Here is a 22,270-nt window from a genome sequence, read left to right as displayed (position 1 = left end):
CTGTGCTAAGTAAGGACACGTTTGACTTTCTCAAATTCTCATCAAACTGTTCAGGACAGACAAGCTGCTTAACCTCAAGAACTGGCAGACCATCAAGCACTGCCTTATCATAGCAACTAACCTCTTGATATTTGACATTGACTTTGTGAGCAAATATATGTTTTCCCTCCTGCATGTGTGTGTGTGTATGCATGGGTGTTTAAGTGCCAAAGCGAACATCTTGCTGGATGTGAAGTCAGGAGGTCTCTTCCCATGCGGGCAGCCAGTAGAGGAGTGATTGATGGCTAATAAGGGCTGGATGAGGAGACGGGGCCAAACATACTGTATACTGCCTACTGTGGCTTTACCGCATGATGGATGGCCCGCTGTGATACAGGGCCCACACATACATGATGCGGCTCTGAGCGTATGCGTGGACATGCTTCTATGTGGGCTCTGTGTGAGAGTGTTGATGTAAGACGTGCATATTGATGTGGAAAGGTTCATTTACAATTTTGTGTATTTTTATGATTGATTTAAATGTGTTGAATGAGTGTTTTTAATGCACCAGGTAATACACTTTACTCTGACTGTGCAAAAAAACACTGACATTAGCTGATTTCCATGCATCACTACACTCAGTGTAGTAACTTTGGAAGCAGTTATCTCACGTTGTATTTTCTCCCATAAGCCACTGAGCCAAATCACATCCTAAAACAGTTTACCATGACACTCAGTGGGACATCACACTCCATCAGTCATCTTGTTTCCCACTGTTTCCCGCTCAGTGGATCCATCCCATACCATTCAAACACCACCCAGAATTCTCCTATAGACGCCGCATGGAACCTCGTATAAACCCTGCAACATATGGATAGTTGAGAAATCCTATTTTATCTTCCAGGTTAGTTCGATCGGTGATAAATTGGTCCTCACAATGGAGTCTAACCTTGACTGCAGTGTTTGTGCATTCAGAAAAACAGACGGAGACTAAAACATACAAGTGATTAGGGACGCAACTAACAACATTTTCATCATTGTTTTTAGATAATCAATTAATTATTAAATCTATGGAAGGTCAACTAATGATGAGCATTTCTCAAAGTCAGAAGTAACGTCTTTAATATTGATAGACCAACACAGCAATACATAAAGATATTACATTTACGATTATTTAAAGCTGAAAAGAATTGCAGATTTTAAGCTGAAAATCTATTAAAGTAATAAGTTCATTATAAAATTGATGCCAATTAATTTTCTGTTGATGGACTAATTACTTATTTGACTTATTGTTTCAACTCTACAAGTTATAAATGTGCAATGCTTTACAATAAATAACATCAGTGGCGTCTAGAAAATACCCAATAAACGTCAAAATAAAAAAAACATAGTCAGTTTTCTCTCTCTGTGACCTCAGGCAGTATTGTCCTCAACTCATGACATTATTCAGCATATCTAATGTTTCTGCATACATTCTGAGCAGTAATAAATAAACCTGCCCATTAACATAATGGCAGTGTTTCCCAGAAATAACTCATTCTAAAGGCACATGGAGTTCACTATTAAACATGAGTTCAACTTAACTAAATCATACATCAGGAAATGTAGTGACTGACTGTTGGCCACATTGAGCATTTAGAGAATATGGGACTGCCTGTGATGTACAGTATCTTTTACCGTCCTGAATGAAGCACCGGAGCAGGGCTGTAAATCAGCAGGGACTATTTTCTTCCCTCTCAATCTTCTCCTTTACCTTTTGCTTCTTTTATTGGTTCTTCTGTATAAGACTGTTTTTCCAGTTCTTACACACTCAGAGATGTACTCATGTTAATCATGTAGAGGACACAGATGAAAGTGTATCCTTAAAAAACAGGTGTGACTGATGAAACCACGGCAACACCATAGATTATTACTGCTGTCCGCACAGGCAAGCAGACGCCATAAGCACCCGGAGCGCTCCTGCGGAAATTTATAGCTTATTCCTGAGCATCCTTTACACCCCCTGGCCCCTCTTCCATCCACCCATCCCTGGACCTCTGTCTCCCCCATCACTCCTTACACAGCACCCCCCCCTGGCTTCCCCAGCTGTTGTGCACCTGGATACTGGCCTAAGAGAGGGATGGGAATGCATGCCATCCATCTCTCTGAGGAGGCATGTGAAGTTTGTGAGTGTGTGTTTGCAGGGTTTGCTGGAGCTTTCTTGAATTAAAAAGATATGGGAGGAGTTGGGCTGTGATTGGTATAACTCAATGATAGGGTTTTACTACTTAACAGACCCTGCAAAAATGATAGTAAAAAAAAAAACAATAAGGTGTTTTTCTGTTTATCGAACAATCTGCAGTTTCTTTTCTAGATGAATCTATTAATGGGTAAGTCTATCAAATCTCCATCCTAGTTTCACAAATTCCAAGGTTCAATTGTCTTATTTTGTAAATCCAAAACCCAAAGATATGACTCTTTTATGATAATTAAATCAAAGAACATCTCAATATTTAAGAGAATTCAAATAGTATTTTTCTGATCATTCGCAGGAAAACTTATTTATTTAATCCATTTTCCAAAAAAGATTCGTTTTCTGTCTTTCGATCAACTTATCGAGTAGTTGGCCAAATCATTGCAGCTCTAACTGTTCCTACTGTGTTGTAAATATATTTCCAGTGTGCTATTTTATTAGTTATGTTTGTCCTGGTTTTCACAAATAACGTTTTTATATTAATGATTTGACGAAAGTTGAAGAAAGCATGAAAGTATCACTTGAATATTAATCACTTCATTAGGTCGTCCCTGTGGACAATATAAGATTCATTGATTCCAGTGTTATGTATTAATAAGAATTAAAATGACAGAAGCACCACAGGCACATCAAGCCATCATCTTGATTAAAAGCTATATTATTGGTGAATGATTTGTTTGTGGAATCAATTTTTCATTCTAAATGTCATATTTAGAGTTTTGCATTGCAGATTGGCTGAGATATTCTCCTGAAATATACATGGGACTTCTCTGCTTTCCCATGGCACACAGATTTGATTGGTGTGAGAGGGAAGGAAGATGGATGAAAATCGTCTGGGGCTGGTTGTCTGGAGACCAGGGGGAGGTTGCAACGTTGTTCTTTATCTGCGTGAAATGTCTCAGATCGGAAATGGCAGCTCCCTTATGGATTGAAATCTAGACACAAAGCGCATACTAATGAGAGAACTGCACACAGAGAGAGACATAGGGAGAAGACGTGAGCACTTTGCAGCAACAGTTATTCAAACATACCGAAAGAAACTGTGGTATAAACCTAAAGTTAGATAAACTGAACAATAGTGCTAGTCATGTGTTTGTGACCTGTAGTAATTGTTGCTATACATAGTCATTCTTCTATATCAGAGGGTTGAAAAGACACTCCTAGGCTCTGACAATTTGGATTTGGAGACTTAATAAGGAGATCAGTGATTGTCTTCATCAAGCTTTTGCGCCTACTTTTTTCAAAATGTAATACAGCATTCGGGACATTAAGTAGTGTGTTGATACAGAGTTTCCAACCACACTGCTAGCATAAGCAGTTAAAACCGTGCCTTAATTTGACCGTTCATCCTAAGATTCTTCATTTCAATAAGTATTCTGACTGAATCATATTTTGAGTATCAGTATTCATCTGTGACAGCAGTGTTTCCTGGTCACTCCGTTGATTCTTATATCCTTAAAGATCTATATGACATCTAATGTTTCCTGGTGTGTTCTGTGACTTAGTTTTACACACACACTGACAATGATCAAAGGTTTGCGTTACGTTTAATTACATTTCTGTAACTGAACTGTGCTGAATGGAACCTCTTTTTTTTTAGCAACCAAAGACACAGACATCTGATAAAAAGTTAATTAACTGTCTTCTAACTCCACAGCTTTCAGTTGAACGGCAGAGAATTGCTAAACTTTGTTAGTAACAAGTTCCTTTTCATTCGGATTTCCAAAGTATCACTGCCGTGTCACATAACTTATTCTCTTCTGCCTCCCATCCACACAATAAACAGCTCTCATTGTTATATCATCACGTAAGATCACATTAGTATTCAACTTTAACTTTCCTTTAAATGGTAATATTCAAAAATGAGATCCCAGTAGGACTGCAACTAATGAGTACTTATATTTTATTGGTATATAAAATGACAAAAATAGTAATAAATGTTCATCAGACAAAAAAAACCTGCATTTTCTTTTCCTTTTTAAATGAAAAATGACTTCTAGTAATATTCGATTGAATATCTTATAATGTCTAATATCTACAGCTCTAAATCCTATTAAGTCCTAGTTCCAACTCCTCTCTTCCATGGAGAGGTACGTCGGGCTATATGAGGTCAAATAACTGAGAGGATCATAAAACTATTTCTTCCATCACACCGTCTCTCTCTCTTTGTGTTTCTTCGCTCTGACATCTTGGATTCATCTTTCCTTGCTGTTCATCTTTCTCCACCGTTCTTTTCACTCCTGCGTCATCTTGAATTTATAGTTTCATCTGTTGCTTTCTTCTCTGCTATCACTCTTGACATCTTGCATTTAGAAGTCCACCCTTTAATATTCTATCAAGTTGGACTAATATTCATTCCGTCAGTTCATTGCTCTCTCCCTGTCTGTCTCTCTGTCTGTCTCTCAGATCTATAGCAAATGTTTAACCAAGCTGTTCTACACTGTATTATTCAGCACTGAAATGATCTCATCCTGTCTCTCAAAAGCTTTGGACAAGGTTCAACACTGGCTGAACAACATTTGCTTACAGTTAAACGTAAAAAAAACAGTACTGTATGCATGATGTTCAGTAAACGACCAGTCAAAATCGTAGGATCCAACGTGTTTTTAAACGGAGCAGAAATAGAACTAGTCTCCCAGTTCAAGTATCTTGGAGTCATATTGGACTCGAACTTGACTTTTAAGAAACATATTAAGAAAGTATCCAATACCATTAAATTCAACTTGCACAATTTTAAACAAATTAGACCTTTCTCAACTGTCAATGCTGCAAAGTCATACCTCCCCTGTATGATTCTATCCCACATTGAATACTGTTTTTGCAAACGGGTCGTTTGCTTGTGCCACAAACCTGAAACCCATAGAACAGCTGCGCAAGAGAGCTTTCAAGGTGTTTGACAGAAAGCCACATTCATACCACCGCTGTACCAATCTTTGAAAAACACAATGTCTTAAGTTTTGACCATTTTAAGTCTTTTAAAAGTATGTGCTTTATTTATCAATGTTTACATGGCCTGCCCCCCCCTCCCTTAGGGGAACTCATCCACAAAAAACACACTGGACGCTGCACTAGGTCAGAAACCAGAGGAGATTGTGAGGTCCACCGTAGACGGACTACTTTTGGACAAAATGTCCTCTCCGTTAAAGGCAGCTCATTGTGGAATAGCCTCCCAACTGAGATACGGGATTGTCCCACTCTCTTCTCGCTTCAAAGGTCAATTCAAAGAATGGTTGAGAAACAAACAGACGGTGCAATCACCGCTAAATGCACTTTAATACAGGGGTATCTCCTCTTGCACTTATAGGTCATTGCTGCTATATTGTACTGCCATGTGGTTAATACTTGTGTATGCTGCTCTTGCTCTTTTGCACTTTGTGAATATCATGTATTTTGTTTTTGCGATGTTTGTAAAATGTAATTTTCTTAAATGTTTTATGTGAGGGACTGCGGATGGAAATTAGCTCAAAGCTAAATCTGGCACTGTTACGCTTGATACATTTTAATGTTTTTTAAGTGTTCATAACTGTGCATTGTCCCTGCCAAATAAACGATTAAATTAAAACTGAATAACTGAGAGGATCATAAAACTATTTCCTCCATCAGACCGCCTCTCTCTCTTTTTGCGTTTCTTCGCTCTGACATCTTGGATTCATCTTTCCTTGCTGTTCATCTTTCTCCACCGTTCTTTTCACTCCTGCGTCATCTTGAATTTATAGTTTCATCTGTTGCTTTCTTCTCTGCTATCACTCTTGACATCTTGCATTTAGAAGTCCACTCTTTAATATTCTACCAAGTTGGACTAATATTCATTCCGTCAGTTCATTGCTCTCTCCCTGTCTGTCTCCCTGTCTGTCTCTCAGATCTATAGCTAATGTTTAACCAAGCTGTTCTACACAGTATTATTCAGCGCTGTGTGTGAGCCGCCGTCATCAGACATGTATGCCTGACATGATGCATCGGCTCTGTTTAATTATAGAGATGCTGAATAAATATTTACAGATGGCCGATCCGTCTTCTCCCGGCCAGGCCCACAAATGTGATTTATGAACCGTCAGTTAATGCGGAAGAACCGGCTGTCATTGTTTCTGTATGGAGGCTGGATATTATACACTGCATGTATGTAACACAGCCAGCTTTATGGTGTACAGATCTCAGGTACGGCTACGTTAATGCATGCTGCTTTATTTGCTATAGAGGCTTTCATGTCTTTTCAATCACAGTACCAGCAAAAGTAAATGGAATACATTTAAGTTTAAAAACTCTGCCCTGAAATAACCTCACTGTGTGGATTGTGTCTCTCTTCCCTGAACTAAACTGTATTTCTTTCGTCTCCAAAGTGTAACTGTATCCCCCATAATTTAAATTGTAAAATAGAATTCCTAAATTACATTTTTAGTTAAGAGCCATTTGTTAACTTGAGACTTTTCCTCAATAGACTGATTACATCTTATAATTTGCAACTAATTGCAACCCTAGACATTTCTAAATCAGATGACGCAGGCCATACAGTTTAACATTTTGAATCAATGCAAGCAAATAAATAGCGTTCTAATTTAGAGGGGAAATTATGAATAAAATTAAACCTGACCTAATTCGAGCCAGAGGGAATTAGATCCTGAATCAAGCCAAACCCAGAGAGTCAGGATAATCGGGTTTGGGCTGGGATTCAAAGCTCAAGATTAGCAGCTCCTGAATCCAAAGCAGTCTATTACAGGCGTGGGCGGCTGAGAGGAAACGGAGGAGCTGCAAGGCTAGTTATTATGAAGAAATACCAAAAACTGTGCCTTTACATACTGTATGCTTGGACAACTTTTATATGATGAAACAAAAGTGACCTGGAATCAAACTCACTTTTAGTCATTGACTTTTTAGAAGCACGAGACCTCAATCCACATTAGATAACACTTCTCACAGTAAAGCATACAGCAAAGCCATATTTGTTTAGAACAAATAATGTATTTTTTAGTATCTCTTGTAACTGTAGGTCAAAGCTTCCAAAGGTAGCTCAACTAACATGCCAGTATTTATTTAAGAACCATAACTGGAGTCTCGTAACCTCAAATTCAATCTGATCTAGTCGACTTTAGACTTTATGAGTGACATTTATGTGAGCTCTGAGTTGGAGCGAGTTGTATATGTCTGTGTTGTGCATGACTTCTCCCTCCACCACTGGGAGAAGTAGAGTAAAAACACATTAAGCATTTCACTTCAAAACTCACTGGAGTGCTGCAATGTTTCCTAATGCTCTCGTTTTTACGGCACACAACAGAGTCTTTGTGGGTGTGTGTGTGTATAAAGTATGACGGTCCACTTGCATGAGTAACTATGTGTGTGTGTGTGTGTGTGTGTGTGTGTGTGTGTGTGTGTGTGTGTGTGTGTGTGTGTGTGTGTGTGTGTGTGTGTGTGTGTGTGTGTGTGTGTGTGTGTGTGTGTGTGTGTGTGTGTGTGTGTGTGTGTGTGTGGTTGCATGCCTGCTGGTGCTCCACAGCCATCTGGTATCTGGTCAGTGTAGTGAGCCTCTGGAGGGCACCTGGCCAGCAGCTTGCTCACCTGGCGCTGCTCACCGCTGCCAACCACCACACCTGGCCTGGCCAACACACAGGGAGAGAGAACAGATTGCAGAATACAGCCAAAAGCACTCCTACCGACAGCATGAAATAATGCAGTGATACAGGATATATGATCCGCTCGCAGCATAATGGACGCTACGAAAAATGTGAGACTTGTGAATTACTGCACAATTGTTGACTTCACCAGACATATCTTAGTGCCATCCACTAATCATTGCTAGGATACCAGACTCTTCCTTTTTAAGATTCCATAATGAGTGATGTTGACTTCCAGTGCATCTGTCCCAACAGTATGTGCCAGTCTGTGCCAACCCATCCATTTAGCATACGATGGCACTTCCTTCCTGCAGGTTGTCCTCTGCTATCAATTACACTCTCCTCTCCCTGCAAGATAGATGCTCTTTGTCCCCTATCTCACACACACACACACACACACACACACACACACACACACACACACACACACACACACACACACACACACACACACATGCACACACACACACATACACACACACACACACACACACACACACACACACACACACACACACACACGCACACATACACACACACACACACACACACACACACACACACACACACACACACACACACACACACACACACACACACACACACACACACACACACACACGGGCGCTCACACCCAGAGGGACAGACACCTGCAGAGTGTTTGTCACCTCTTGTGTTGGCATCTGCGACCGCACGGCATTGTGGGAGAGACGGCCATCTGGTGTCGGCAAGGCTGGATTGGAAGGGGGCAAGTGGGCACGGTGCATCATGCTGCTCTTTTCTGTCGGTCGGCGCTGTGTGGAGTGTTGTGTTGTTATGTTTTTGCTCCCTTTGGTGAAGCTAAATTAATGTAGCAAACGAATAATGCAAATACTTAATTCTACATTTAATAGGCATTTAATGCAACTGCGATAAGATGTCAAAAGAAGGCTGATTTTAGCTTTAGTTGAGGCAGTATCACTTTCTCTTGAGGAAATTCAAGTTGTTCTAATCACACAAAAGCAACATACCATACAGAATGTTTTTGATTCATTAAAACCGCATGCAAACTGTTGCCTTTTGTCAAGTTGAACTCTCTCCTAATTATCTTGGAAATGTTTACCCCTCCTCACAGGCAGACAGCACATGAAGGCTTGATTGACATGACAGTGGCTGCAAAGTTTCCTCAATTATCCTGGCAAGGTTACGATTGCTGCCTCTTGATTCACAGCAGGTCCTTGTCATTCTGAACACAGAAATAATAAACTCTTTTCTCTGCCTACGCTGCTGTAACCTATGAATTTTAAATCTGTTGAGATTGTATATAAAATATGGACAGGGAGCTAGAACCATTAAAAATGATTGTGGTTTTTAAAACATGTGGAGTGAGCTGAGGAGAGCTTTAGCTTTGTTTTTGTTGCTTTGTAGGTCAGACTAGCATTTTTGTGCAGACTGAAATACCTCAACACTCATCAGATAAACTGCCATTTAATGGACAGCCATTCATGGTCCCACAGATTGAATCAAACTGACTCGTGATCATGTGACGTTTCCTAAAGCGCCATGGTGAGGATGCTTTCTTTGGTAATTATTCAAATATTGTATTTAATGATGGGTTGATTGCTATGAAATGTGGCATTATTATTTGACCCATCATGACTGCATCATGACCCCTTAACTGTTGATCTGTTACCATTTATATTTGTTCAATACTTTGATATATATAAAAAATATCAACATTTAAATCAGCCACAGCTCTACTTACTGTAGTTTTAGGACATTTAGGAAACCAGGAAAACATAAATAGGGATATTATAACTGCTAAACATCAGCATAATGTCATTGTGAATATTTTAGCTTGGTGATGTTAGCATGTAGCTCAAGTACACACCGACTCAGAGTCGGCGACTCTGGTTCAATCGTACATTAAAAAAAAAGTTGGACCCTGCATTCATACAAAGTCCTACTTGAGAATGTTTCTGTGTCCCCATTCACTATGCTGAGGAAATTCATTCTTGTTATATCTCTGTTGACATAAGCAAATGTGCTTGGCTAGAAACATACAAACATATTGGCTAGAGGGTTAGAAAATACAGCTGAGCAACAAAAGAACATTTTCTTATGGTCAGCCTTGACTGTCACAACTTAAGAATATATACAGCATCTTTCTGTAAAAACCAAGAGAATGTTGTTTTTGAAATATTCCCAACATATTCTAGGTTCAGCTATTTCACTGAACAGCAACTTTGACCATTGTGTGATTTCGTTAAAAAACATGTGCTTCACAAGTAATGACGCATTAATAAACATGGAGGTTTAAGAGGATGTGGTTTATCTGGAGGAAATGCTTCAGAATGAAGAACAAACAATGACAGCATCTTTGTGAAGGACTGGATAGAGTCAGATTGAGATATTAACCCATATATTCCTGAAGGACGTTCAGTTGGGCGGGACGTTCATTTGGCTGGTTGGTTGGGTTGTGGGCCTGCACATCCAGACAGATGTTCGGCCAGTCAAGCCTGCAGCGCCACAGGCAGTGTGTGTTCTAGAAAAACCCGGAGACCAGATGCTGCTACCTGGTGTCCCACCCGCCTGCTGCTCCGCTACACTGGGCATGCTCCAGTAGCCATCACTTGACCTCAAACTGGGTTTTGAGATTGTGCGCCGTCAATCATATTAATGATAGAGTAGAGTGGACTGAGAACTGAAAGACTTCGTAGGGTTCGACTCAGCGGGTTCACCTCTGACGGGCTGGATTTATATTCCTGTTTGTTTTTTAATAATGAATCGGAAAAGGGTGAAATACTTGAACATGAGTCAGAGGATTAGCATTTTCTAAGTCTGAATTGAACCAGAATGTAAGGAGTAATATTAACACCACAACAGAGAATTAGAAGTGAATATCACACAAATATATTATTAAGGGGAAATGAAAGCATCAAAACACACATCTTAAAACATCACATGGCATCCTACTGGGCGAACTATCAGAAGTAACATCAAAAGGTAAAATGCAGCATCTACCTCATTCAGCCTGGTTTTCTTTCCAGTTTTGTTCTCATATAAATAAACAGTCAATTTCTCCCGAACAAACAGAAAAACACATTCCTCATCCCTCTCCAAGGTCCCTGTCATTACCAAGCCCGAGGAAACTTTCGAAGAGATTCAAAGACATGAAAGATTAAAGATATATTTGTTCTTTTGAAGTTCCCACAACACTGTGTTTGTCTTATTTCTTTGCCAAATGCAGCTTTGTAGTGGTGTGTTTGCTTTTTGCTTGGTGCTGACCCAGAACTGCCAGAGAGAGGTTGTTGGCCCGATGGCCCCCGCTCTTGTTTCAAAACTCCCCCTAATGAGGATTCGCTAAGTAAAGGCGTTGCTTCCTTGTAACCTCAAAGGACAGACGGTTTACTTGCTTGAATTCCAAATGTTATTTATATTTATTGGGGTGTACAATTTGAAGAAGGAAGCCGAATATTAGACTGGTACATCTGGCTGGCTTTGTTCTGTAGCATCTTTTTATAGTCTAATATGCTTCAAATCCCATCATTTATAGATTATCTTTCTCAATTCTTTATCTATATTAACTCATGCGCTTCTGTTCAATTGTGTTGATTTGATTAAGGGACGATACACTTATTGTTACATCTGGTGTCTTTTTCATCGCTTTCTTTCCATTGATATGCATCAATGATTGCATGCAAACTTTCACCTTTTCTCACATTTGGTTGCCCTTTTTAGATTCAAAAGTCACACATGAGTTACACTGCTCTGATCCGATGCTTGGATTTCAATTAAACTTCGGATTCTAATAAGAGCTCATTGTTCTTGTTTTTATTAGCTTCTCTATCTTCTTGGATTCTTCAGGCATATCTCAGTTTGCCTTGCATCAGTGCATCTCTCTGCTCAAACCCTGGAGTGCCAGCGGAGAATCATACTGCCCCCTAGTGTCCACAGCCATTAGGAACACAACAGAATTGATTGTGCAGCCATCAAGCAGACAATACCCTGGTACTCTGCCAGTGGCTCGATACCAAGATCTGTCATGGGCAGCAATGCACAACAATAGATTCTACTGATTGGAGTGGTGCACACTCCTGGCTATGACACTAGCCTACCGCTCGCTATTGAATGGCTGTTTTTCTCTCTCTTCAGCCACAAGTCCCCTAATTCAGCAATCAATGCTACTCATTTGAATAGCACCTCTGCTGTTGCCCCGAGGAGAGAAGAGGAGAAATCAGGGTGAGCCGGTGTCAAATCATCTCTCTGAGGGGAAGACCGCAATCATGGCTCTGATGGATCTCTGAAAATGACTGAACATGCTAAAGTGTTGCAGTAGGGAAACCATGATGGGCTTTGTTTTACTGGAACCAGTTGCACAAAGTTCTTAAAGCGTAAGAAAAGAAAAGTCCAGATTTATATACAACCAAAGACAACCATGCAAATGATAGATTTAGTGTAGTACTGAAACTTGATGATACAGAGAGTATAATGTAAAAAGTGCATTCATAAGAGACCAGACTGATTTTGACCTTCAGCAGCATTTTCATCACATACATTAAAATAAAAGCTTGTTCCCAGCATCCTATGTTCTGTTTTTAGCTATCATATACTTTGCCTTTCTAGCTCTTAGATGCAATGTGAGCTCAAACAGCCATAGGTTCCTCTGCAGACATCCTAAGTAAGTGCTCCAAATGACAAGTCAGACTAAATACCCTGTAACAAACGATACAAGACTGCAGAAAGCGCTTCAACAAAGGAGGAATGTAATGAGACCAAGGTGCCTTCTCCCCAATACATCATCCTGAGTGAATTTGCCAACATCACTCTCTTTACCTCCGAGCATGGTAAATGAGAATGTATGCCCCCGCTACTTTGTCATTCTTTACTTTTTTTTACCCCAATGAGGTAGCCATGCCAAGCGAGACAGATATTTCCACCAAAGGCAATATCCCCTCGCAGTAATTATATCAGAGTGAGAGAATGGCTCATTAACATATGCTAGGCATGTCAGGAATTTACAAGCGCCTTTTGTAGATGCCTCTCGTCAGTGTGCTGCTCCCATCCGTATGGTGTCTCCTTTGAGGATGCAACCTCCTCATTTCCATAGACGTCAATCAAGCTGAGCATGGTTTTTAAGAATATTCTGTACAAAAACACAGGGCTCTCTGAATGTTGCAATCATAGGGGACAGCTGAGTGATATGGGAAAAGTGTTTCTTGATGAAAACAAAGCGATGGGGGCAGAATTGTCTTGACGATGTTTCATCAATGAGGAGTGGGTGGCAGAATTTGTATTTGCTTATCTGCCTGTATATGTGTGAATACATGCTCTGGACACCAGACAGACAGACAGACAGACAGACAGACAGACAGACAGACAGACAGACAGACAGACAGACAGACAGACAGACAGACAGACAGACAGACAGACAGACAGGCAGACAGACAGGCAGACAGGCAGACAGGCAGACAGGCAGACAGGCAGACAGGCAGACAGACAGACAGACAGACAGACAGACAGAAAGACAGACAGGCAGACAGACAGGCAGACAGGCAGACAGACAGACAGACAGACAGACAGACAGACAGGCAGACAGACAGACAGACAGGCAGACAGTCACACAGGCAGACAGGCAGACAGACAGACAGACAGACAGGCAGACAGGCAGACAGACAGACAGACAGACAGACAGGCAGACAGACAGACAGACAGGCAGACAGTCACACAGGCAGACAGGCAGACAGACAGACAGACAGACAGACAGACAGACAGACAGACAGACAGACAGACAGGTCCCGGGGCCTCGGAGCTTCTGATGCTCCACGGCTCCAGGACTCAACATCTGCTGCTTTCAAGAAGGCCCGTACAGTTGGCCTTTCACCCATTAATATGGTGCCAGCAGAATGCAATGACCTAATTATCTGACATGTTCATAAACAATTACAGAGTTTCTTGAATATTTATTGAAATGATGTACCATTTTATGCTAAAAATGTACCCTAGAACAAAACAGTGTCAGTGTAATCTTAGTCATGGTCGTTAAATCTTTAAAAAGTGTAAATGTAGATAGTAAAATGCAGCTCTCTTCCTGTTGCTGGAGGCAGGAGAGCAAAGTCTGTATGAAACCAAGCAACATTTCCCTGTGAAATCCTGTGTATTTAAAATAGACCAGCGTTGAATTTAATGAGCAATATGATGGTACCTAGTGTCGTTATTCACGGCTAATGAAAAACGTGACTCTTCCTAACTGACATCAGTGGGAGAGAGGGTTTATTATATAATTTCACAAATCTAAGTGTGTTGTCAAATCCTCAATTAATGTTCTGTACATTGTTAACGAGAGGACATGATTTTAATTTTTCGGAAGGAGCATTGATGTGCTGCAATTTTGAAAATATACATTTTAGTATTGTCCATTTTTTGTTATAGTTATTGAAAATAAAGTCCATAGTATATAGGGCAAATGCATACGCTCAGTGGCTCTGACTGCTTCTCTTCTGTCTGCCTGACCCCCAGGGTTTGTCCACTAAGCACAGCAACACTGACTGGTGTGCGTTTTAGTTCCACCACACTGACTTGGCCCAATGCCATCATCCTTTAATTGACAGTAAACTAACTCAGCTGACTGGAAAAAGGAATTTGTGCTTTGCAGAAAACTAAAACACATCTACTTAAGCAGATGGCAGCCTCACTTTAGTTTGTTTGTGCTGTAAATGGACAGCAGCTTTGAAATTGACTTTTTTTAAATGAACACGGTAAGTGAAAATGAACTAAAGAAATTACTGAAAAGGTATATGGATTCATTGGCTAGAAGTGAAAGAAGTGAGAGTCTAACAGAAAGCTGACAAAGTGAAATGGAGACGGAGAGAAAAGTCATTTTGTGTCTGAATGAGTCTGGTCTTTTGCCCCAGAGAATGTCACTGAAGACCCAATGTCCATTTCCATCACCAACCACTCTCCCTATCTCTCTCGTTCTTTCTCATTCATTGTCATTCCCTTTTCCTTTTAAGTGCACTTTCACCCACACCACTTGGAAATTGATTGAAACAAAATGTCACAATTATGCCCTGTAGCTCGCCGCTTCAATTATTCATCAATTAGGGGCTAGGCTCTTTTTTTTCTCTCCTCTGAGCTGATTTTTCATTCAGTTTGCTCGAGATGTATGGCTCCCCTGCTGTTAACCAGTCCAAAGTCATTAGTTTCTGGGTTTGCAATTAAACCTGATGCCTTATGCATGAGGCTCCGACTCAGTAGACACACGCAACAGCAGCGGCGGCCGCAGCAGCCAGCGAACGAGCTAGCAAGCTCTGGAGGCGTGGATGGGAAATTAATTTGCTAGAAATGAAGTTCTCTCTTTCCCTCCCCCCTCTCTCTATCTCTCTCTTGTCTGGCAGGTTGGAACAGATGCCACTGGCTGAAGATGGAGGTGGAGAGATGGGGCAACTTTAGAGTCACAGTACAGTTTGATCAGCACTGACTGATAAGATCTCACTAGATTTACATTGAGACATTACATTCACACCAGTTTATTAGTTACACTTAGCTACAACTAATTCAGTCTAATACAACAGACCTGCAATAAATCATACCCTTATGGATGCTATATGTTTCGATCTGTCTGTTTTAGAGAGGAGTTGAATCAGCTTTGTGATCATTTCGGAGTATTTATTGTGCTGTAAAACTGTATTGCATTATACAGAGAGGTGTTTCTATTTTTTTGCCTACACATATTGATATAAATTAGTGCAAACAAAATAACACAAACACCTAGTACAAGCAACTCAAAATATAATACGTTAATATGAATTTGAATGGTCAAACTTCATGTAGGTTAATGTTGAACAATCATGGAGGAAGAACCTTCAGAGTCACCAGTTATGTTTCATTTCTGCACTGACCTTTCAACATTGACAAACAAAGCTGTAGTTTATACAGGTTTTTAAAGTTTTGTGAGTAGTACACAATAGTAAGCAAAATCACCATGTTCAGATCTGCTATCCAGCTGGGGCAGTGTTTACTCTGTAATTAGGAATTGTATGCAATGCAGGATTGTTTATCTCTCGAAGTGTGTATTACACTGAAGCAGGATCAGACCAGGCATTTTTCAATGATCATTGGCTGCCACCTAGTGACCACAGAGGCAAATAGCATCTGTGAGAAGTTTACGGACAACAAAGTATACCCTGGAAACTATATTAATACACTTTACATCTAACTACAACCAGAATGTGTTCTTGAAGAGTTCTGCTGTGAAATGGGTGATTTTAACAGACATGTGTCCACAGTTTAAGTTTCTAAAAAAACGAGATGGGATAGTGCTTTAGATCATGAATTGTACAATTGTAATAGTTTTATTTATTTTCTAGCAACACCATAGTAGGAATGTCCCTCAGTATTGAAGCACTTGTATGAACAAAGAAAGGCGCGCACTGGAATGGTCTTTGAACTCCTAATTTTCGTCTCCTGTTACATAAAACAAGACAATCAGTAGTGGAATATTAATGAGTACATTTAGAACTGTGCCGTACTAAAAATGGGAAGAACTTTAATTTTACTTAAGCATTTCTATTTTATGCTACTTTAAACTTCGTCTCCAGGACTTATCAGAGGGAAGAATTTACTTTTTTATTTCACTTAATGGGTCTGAAAGCTTAGGTTACTTTACAGATTAAACATGTTCATACTCTTTCGTCCAAGTATATGATTTTGAATGTTTATTTGATTACCATTGCAGGTTTAAAAAAATGTCGTCATACTTTTAAGTAGGGCTAAAACATTCAACCTACCTTGTTCACACTGACAAAATGTACACACTCCAGCCAGGTGGTGAGGAAGGGGTTCAGGCAGAGCGCACAGCAGCTGCCATTGGCCAACAGTTCAGGCAGGGGAGGATAGTAGGGAAGCATCCTGTGGACCAGAGAGGACATGTCCCTGTCCTGCTTCAAGACAAACCTAGCAGCTAGTTCCTGGGAAACAAAGAGTTAGCATAGTCATCATAATCAGTGTTGAAAAAAAAAGTTTAATTGAATTGTGACCGCAAGAAACTAAATTGAATTGTAAGATAACAAAACATTCACACGTCTACTAAATGTGTTTCATCTGCTGTAATTCAGTGAGACTTTACCTTCAACATAAGCACCTCCACATCCTGCACTGATGACATCGGCTCACAGCGCACAAACCTGTTGTCCTCATGGTACAGCTCCTTCAGCGGCAGACTGTCAAACTACACAGAACAATGTCCTGTGTTATTCAGTGAAGCTGGGATGTTTTTTAGATTTCATTACACAGCAATGCTCTGGTGAATTAGCTAACACAGTACAGTATACTGCACCTCAACAGGGAACATAGACAACTTGTTCCCAGCTACATCCAGAACTTGGAGTTTTGTCAGTGCCTTGATTCCCTGTGAAAGGTAAGGTAGAGTTTGGTTATGTAGCTGACACACTGTACAGTCAAAAGTACAGCGAGTATAGTATAAGAAAGTAGAAATGACACCAGCAGACACCCACCTCTGGTAGGCTGGTCAGCTTGTTTCTGGCTACATGCAACTTGGTTATTTCTTTACACTGGTACAGCTGCATTGGGAGCGAGGGTAAATTATTGGAAGTGAAGTTTATCTCAGTCAAACTTGTGAGATGACCCAGCTCAGCAGGGACCTCTTCCAGCTTATTGTCCAGCACACTGAGGTGTTGAAGCCTGGTTAAACTAATGGGACAGACAGTTTTGCACTTACATTACAGTAAGTAAAACATTATGCTGAATTATTATGGATTTAGCAACAACGCAGTATACGAAGTGAATACATTTAGCGCCACCTTCACAAGCCACAACATTAACCCTCTTGTTGTGTTCGTTCCCCCCCCCTTACTTTGGTGTTCACGGTCAAATTTGACCGGTCCTGTTTTACCTGCTATTACATTAACACAAAACCATTAATCATCACCAAATTTCATTTAACACCCTTACAAACTGGAAATATTGTATCAGACTACTGGTATACATGAACAACTGCAGTAAATATACAAAGAATAGACACTGAACATGTATTGTGTGTGCCAGGTGTGATCCTTCTGGGGGGATGGGTACATAAAGGCGGTGTGTGTGTGTGTGTGTGTGTGTGTGTGTGTGCGTGCGTGCGTGCGTGCGTGCGTGCGTGAGTGCGTGCGTGCGTGCGTGCGTGCGTGCGTGCGTGCGTGCGTGCGTGCGTGCCTGTATTCCAAATAGTTACTAATTCCTTTTCTTTATGACCGGGAACACCATGGGTGTTACAAAGTTGACTAAATCATCCAACATCCAATGAAAGTGGTGATCAGCAATTGTATATGTTGAAATGTCTACTGTGAAGGATATCATAAAGCCTTAATGCAATCGAAAGTAAAACAAAAAAGTTATGATTGATGAAAGTCGTAAATCGGGCAGATTTGACCCGAACACAACAGGAGGGTTAAAGTGATGAACATAGTATCAATGCATCAATAATAATAATCCTATATTTTGATAGGCAGTCTCTGCATAATGACTATTTGCTTCTTAATGATCTTAATGCTTAAGATGTTTAATGACATTTATGCTACTTGTAGTTGTACTGTAGATATTACGACTTGTCCTATCTTATTAAGTCAAGTTTCTGAGTACTTTTTTCATCACTGACATGCAGAATCACACTTTGTAAAACATAACTGGTGTTCAGAACCTATAATTGCAGGTGTGAAGATGTTGGAGACAAGGGTGCCATTAAATTACCTTTTAATCTCAGGTGGAAGTCTTCGAATATGGTTGTGATTCAGATTCAGCACAACAAGGTTTTGTAAGCCATCTGTAAAATAAAAAATACGACAACGATCATACTTGTTTTTCTTTACAAAACTTGCAAGGTGCTAATCATGCAGAACAGTGAGAAACTACCTATCACATCAGGTGACACTGCTGTAATTTGGTTGCTGAACAGATACAGTTTCTTCAAAGACTCCAGATGGCCCAAAACAGCAGGAAGCTCCTTCAAGGCATTATTCCCCAAATTCAGCTCCACCAGCTTGCAGGCATTCGCAAAATGAAAAGTATTTACAGAAATCTGCGTGCTGAGTAAAACATTGGAAGAGTTGTGTTGGAACAGCAAAAACACACGAAGCAAACTCACGTGATGCAGACAGAGTAGCTCATTGGGCAGCGCGCTGATGGAGTTGTTCTTCAACAGGAGCACCGACAGGTTGGGTAATCTTGAAACACACTCCGGAACCACGTTTATTTTCTTTGAACTCAAATTTAAAGATTTCGCTTTGCCGTGTAAAGCTCTTACCACTGACTCGGTCATTTTGGGAAAATATTCGTCCAGCACTCATTCAGGTCTCCATGGCGACACAACGCTTTTTGTCACGTCGGTGACGTTTTGCATCAACGCGCGAAAGATGTACTTGAGTGAAAGTAGCAATAATAGTATAAAAAAATGCGTTGTTACTAGTAAAGGTCATGCATTCAAAATTGTACTCAATAAAGGTCTTAATAAAGTCTAAGCATATACTTAAAGTACCAAATGTAGAAAAAGTACACTATTGGCTACCAACATTTAGTGGAGTCGAGTCGACGTATAAAGTAGCATAAAGTAAAAATACTCATGTAAAGTACAAGTAGGCTACCTCAAAATGTAGTTGAGTACAAATACTTTCTTACTATCCACCACTGATGATAGCCTTCCTCTGCCATTTATTTATAATGCCAATGTATGGCGTTTTTTATTAGTATAACTTATTTTAAACGTTGCCTTGTTTAAAGTGCTCTTTAAGAAAACAGCTAGCCTAAATTTGTTTGCATGTCAAGAATTATAGTTATTGTAAGGTAATACTCTTTATTTCATATGGATATGGAAAATATTACATTTCCAAATGCAAATGAACTAAAGAAGGGAACCACACATAACAGTTCAAAATAGAAATCACACTTAATTGACCAATTAAATGTAACGAAAGCATTAAAAAACAGTACTTTTAAAGCCTAGTTATATTGTCTCATTAATGTATTAGTTGTGTGTATCATTGTGTACCATTACCAATTGTGTAATGTATGTCCTGTCTTTTCTGTAAAGATGTAACTTGTAACTAAAATGTCATAAGTACCATCCTGAAGGACTCATCCCACCCAGCCAGTCATCTTTTCGACCTGCTGCCCTCGGGCCGGCGCTACCGTTCACTGAAAGCCCGCACCTCCAGATTCACAAACAGTTTCTTCCCATGGGCCATTAGGACATTAAAAACACAAAAATAACTCCCCATATCCCCACTGTGCAATATATCTGTTTTCAAAGCACTCGCTGGAGCAGTGACTATAAATTCCGTTGTATTCTGTACAATGACAATAAAAGCTTTTTGATTATTATTTTTTTGATTTGATGTTTGCTGGCCATTTGAAGGCTTAACTATGCGACAATTTATATTTTTTAGAAGAGTAGTAGCCTCTAGTGGTGACAGCCTAGAATTGCAGGATTTGTCCAAATAATGTCCAAAGTTAAATTTCAAGTAGAAATGCTTCCTTATTAAGTCCATTACATACAAGCACTGAAGTATTATGAGCAAAACGAGCTTCAAATATTAAAACTCCTCATTGTGTAGAAAAGATTCAACTTCAACTTTAATATTGTCTGTGAAGTAACTCGATTATAAAAGCATGAGAATCGTTTCATTTTTGAGTTAAAGCTAGTTTTAAGTACTTTGGTTACTTTTGACTGTTCTTCTTTATATTAGATTTTCTTCTCTGTAGTCTGTTCTTCATGTATGCTTTGTGTATGAAATGTAATCCAATTAAAAGTTACTACAAACTATAGCTGTACAAACTTAATTAGGTAAATAGTACAACATTTCCACATAATGAAGAAGAGTATGAAGTAACAAACTACTTTAGAAATACTCAAAGTAAAGTACGAAAGTGAATGTAGTTACTTTTCACCACCGGCATTTCCAACGTTATTTAATGACAATTGCAAAATAATGTTTTGTGTTTCATTAGAGCTACAGTATGTTCTGTAGGCCTTTGGTATATGTACCGTTTACAATACGCAGACATTACCCTGAGTGAGACAATATCTGCTTTAAAAGTGACAGCTTGTTTAAGGTTCATGCAAGTATTTCATCATTTTCAACAGATAACTTTTGCTTCACACATGCCTAGAATGAATAGATGTGTGCATGCCTCCTGCTGGTCACTGCAGGTTAAAATGGCTGTTTCACAGTCTCATGTTGCAAACAGTATTTATGATAATATCTTACTCATCAGAAATATTAAAAACAAAGCAGTTGAATACCTTATTAGTATTTTATGAGTTTATCTAACATTGATATGATTCACAAGTTCCACAATTCAGTTCAGTTTGTCAACCCCTCACTGACTGTTAACATTTGGAGTCAAATGAATGATCAATAGCTCTTACATCCTCTCCTAACTATTATGGTACAACTTTGCTTCGCAAAACATCGTTAATTCACATGAATTTCCCTTGTATGCTTTTTTTTCTTACGCACAGTGATACCTTCTACAGAAATATATATCACTCTCCCCGCTGATATCTTTTGACTTCTAAGACCTACCACTGTGTGTTGGAAACAACCAGCTTCTCCGTTAACCTCAGCTTAACAATGTCTTAAATGAAGGGGGGGGGGGGCTCCTTCGAAATACGATTGTATTTAGGGTCCCTTGGTGTGAGTGGTTTGAACACACTCTGAATCACAAACATTGGTTTAAGTCACACCAAGACTGGGTTGTCTCTCAGCTGTCCTCTGCATTAGCGGGATCCTTTAGCTGCTCCACAGAGTTGTAGTGCTCTCCTAGTCCATAGGCGTGACGCATATATCTGCAAAAAATAAGAAAATATATTCTGTGAGTCAAGAGATCTGATATAAATATTTCTAAATTCTGAAAAGCTTTATTAAAATGTGTCATTTACTATAGTCAGTATATTCATTACATGTTGAACTAGTTTGTCTCTACACCTGCTTTAGTGTGTTTTGTGATAGACATAATGTAATCAGTTTTTAAAAATGTCTAACTTGAGATGAAATGAGGGTCCAAAACTCTTATTATGTTCCTCCAATATACTTTTTTCTACTAAATTAACTGTATTGGTTATGCAAACTGAATCTTTGACAAAAAAAAACAAAATATACACAACTTACATAAGGGTGACAGGTTCACTATCAAATTCCTCTCCGATTTTTATAGGTGGGGAGTCAGCCTGGATCACTTCCATTGGCAAGAGAAGAACTTGAGTCAAAGCTCGCAACTGTTGGGAAAAAATTAAATAATTATTTAAAAATACAACGAGCAAAAGCACAGTGCATCTGTGACAAAACGTGAACAACTCACTTCCAGTTGTCCACCCCAAGCTGCTGTGTGCTCCACGTCACTGCAGTACTTCTCAAACTCATCTGGAGACCAAAAACACTGCATGAATACTGAGCATACACATAATTCCTTTCTAAAA

At 39.6% G+C, this 22,270-nt stretch overlaps 2 protein-coding genes across 4 annotated transcripts in view; both read right to left on the bottom strand.

Annotated features, from left to right (window-relative positions):
- Window positions 1–10,193: 10,193 nt before the first annotated feature.
- Window positions 10,194–19,140, bottom strand: lrrc69 (leucine rich repeat containing 69). Of its 2 annotated transcripts, none has more exons than XM_079654224.1 (8): window positions 18,941–19,140; window positions 18,709–18,835; window positions 18,547–18,619; window positions 17,313–17,508; window positions 17,135–17,206; window positions 16,925–17,026; window positions 16,587–16,766; window positions 10,194–10,562 (listed from the first exon to the last, which is right to left on the bottom strand). In XM_079654224.1, the coding sequence occupies exons 1-8, from the start codon at window positions 19,112–19,114 to the stop codon at window positions 10,437–10,439; spliced, it is 1,050 nt and encodes a 349-aa protein (XP_079510350.1). In that variant the 5' UTR covers window positions 19,115–19,140; the 3' UTR covers window positions 10,194–10,436. The 2 variants fall into 2 exon arrangements, with proteins under 2 accessions (XP_079510350.1, XP_079510351.1); XM_079654225.1 differs by lacking the exon at window positions 10,194–10,562 and adding an exon at window positions 15,926–16,263.
- Window positions 19,141–21,091: 1,951 nt separating this feature from the next.
- Window positions 21,092–22,270, bottom strand: part of otud6b (OTU deubiquitinase 6B) — a 7,989-nt gene continuing 6,810 nt past the window's right edge. For both annotated transcript variants that reach the window (XM_079655770.1, XM_079655771.1), the window contains 3 exons: window positions 22,153–22,214; window positions 21,963–22,069; window positions 21,092–21,640 (listed from right to left, as the gene is read on the bottom strand). In XM_079655770.1, coding sequence (XP_079511896.1) covers window positions 21,556–21,640; window positions 21,963–22,069; window positions 22,153–22,214 — 254 coding nt within the window. In that variant the 3' untranslated portion in view covers window positions 21,092–21,555. The remainder of the gene's footprint in view (window positions 21,641–21,962; window positions 22,070–22,152; window positions 22,215–22,270) is intronic.

This window comes from Notothenia rossii, assembly GCF_949606895.1.
Source record: "Notothenia rossii genome assembly, chromosome: 10".
Taxonomy (NCBI): Eukaryota; Metazoa; Chordata; class Actinopteri; order Perciformes; family Nototheniidae; genus Notothenia; species Notothenia rossii.
This window is presented reverse-complemented; position numbering and strand designations above follow the sequence as displayed.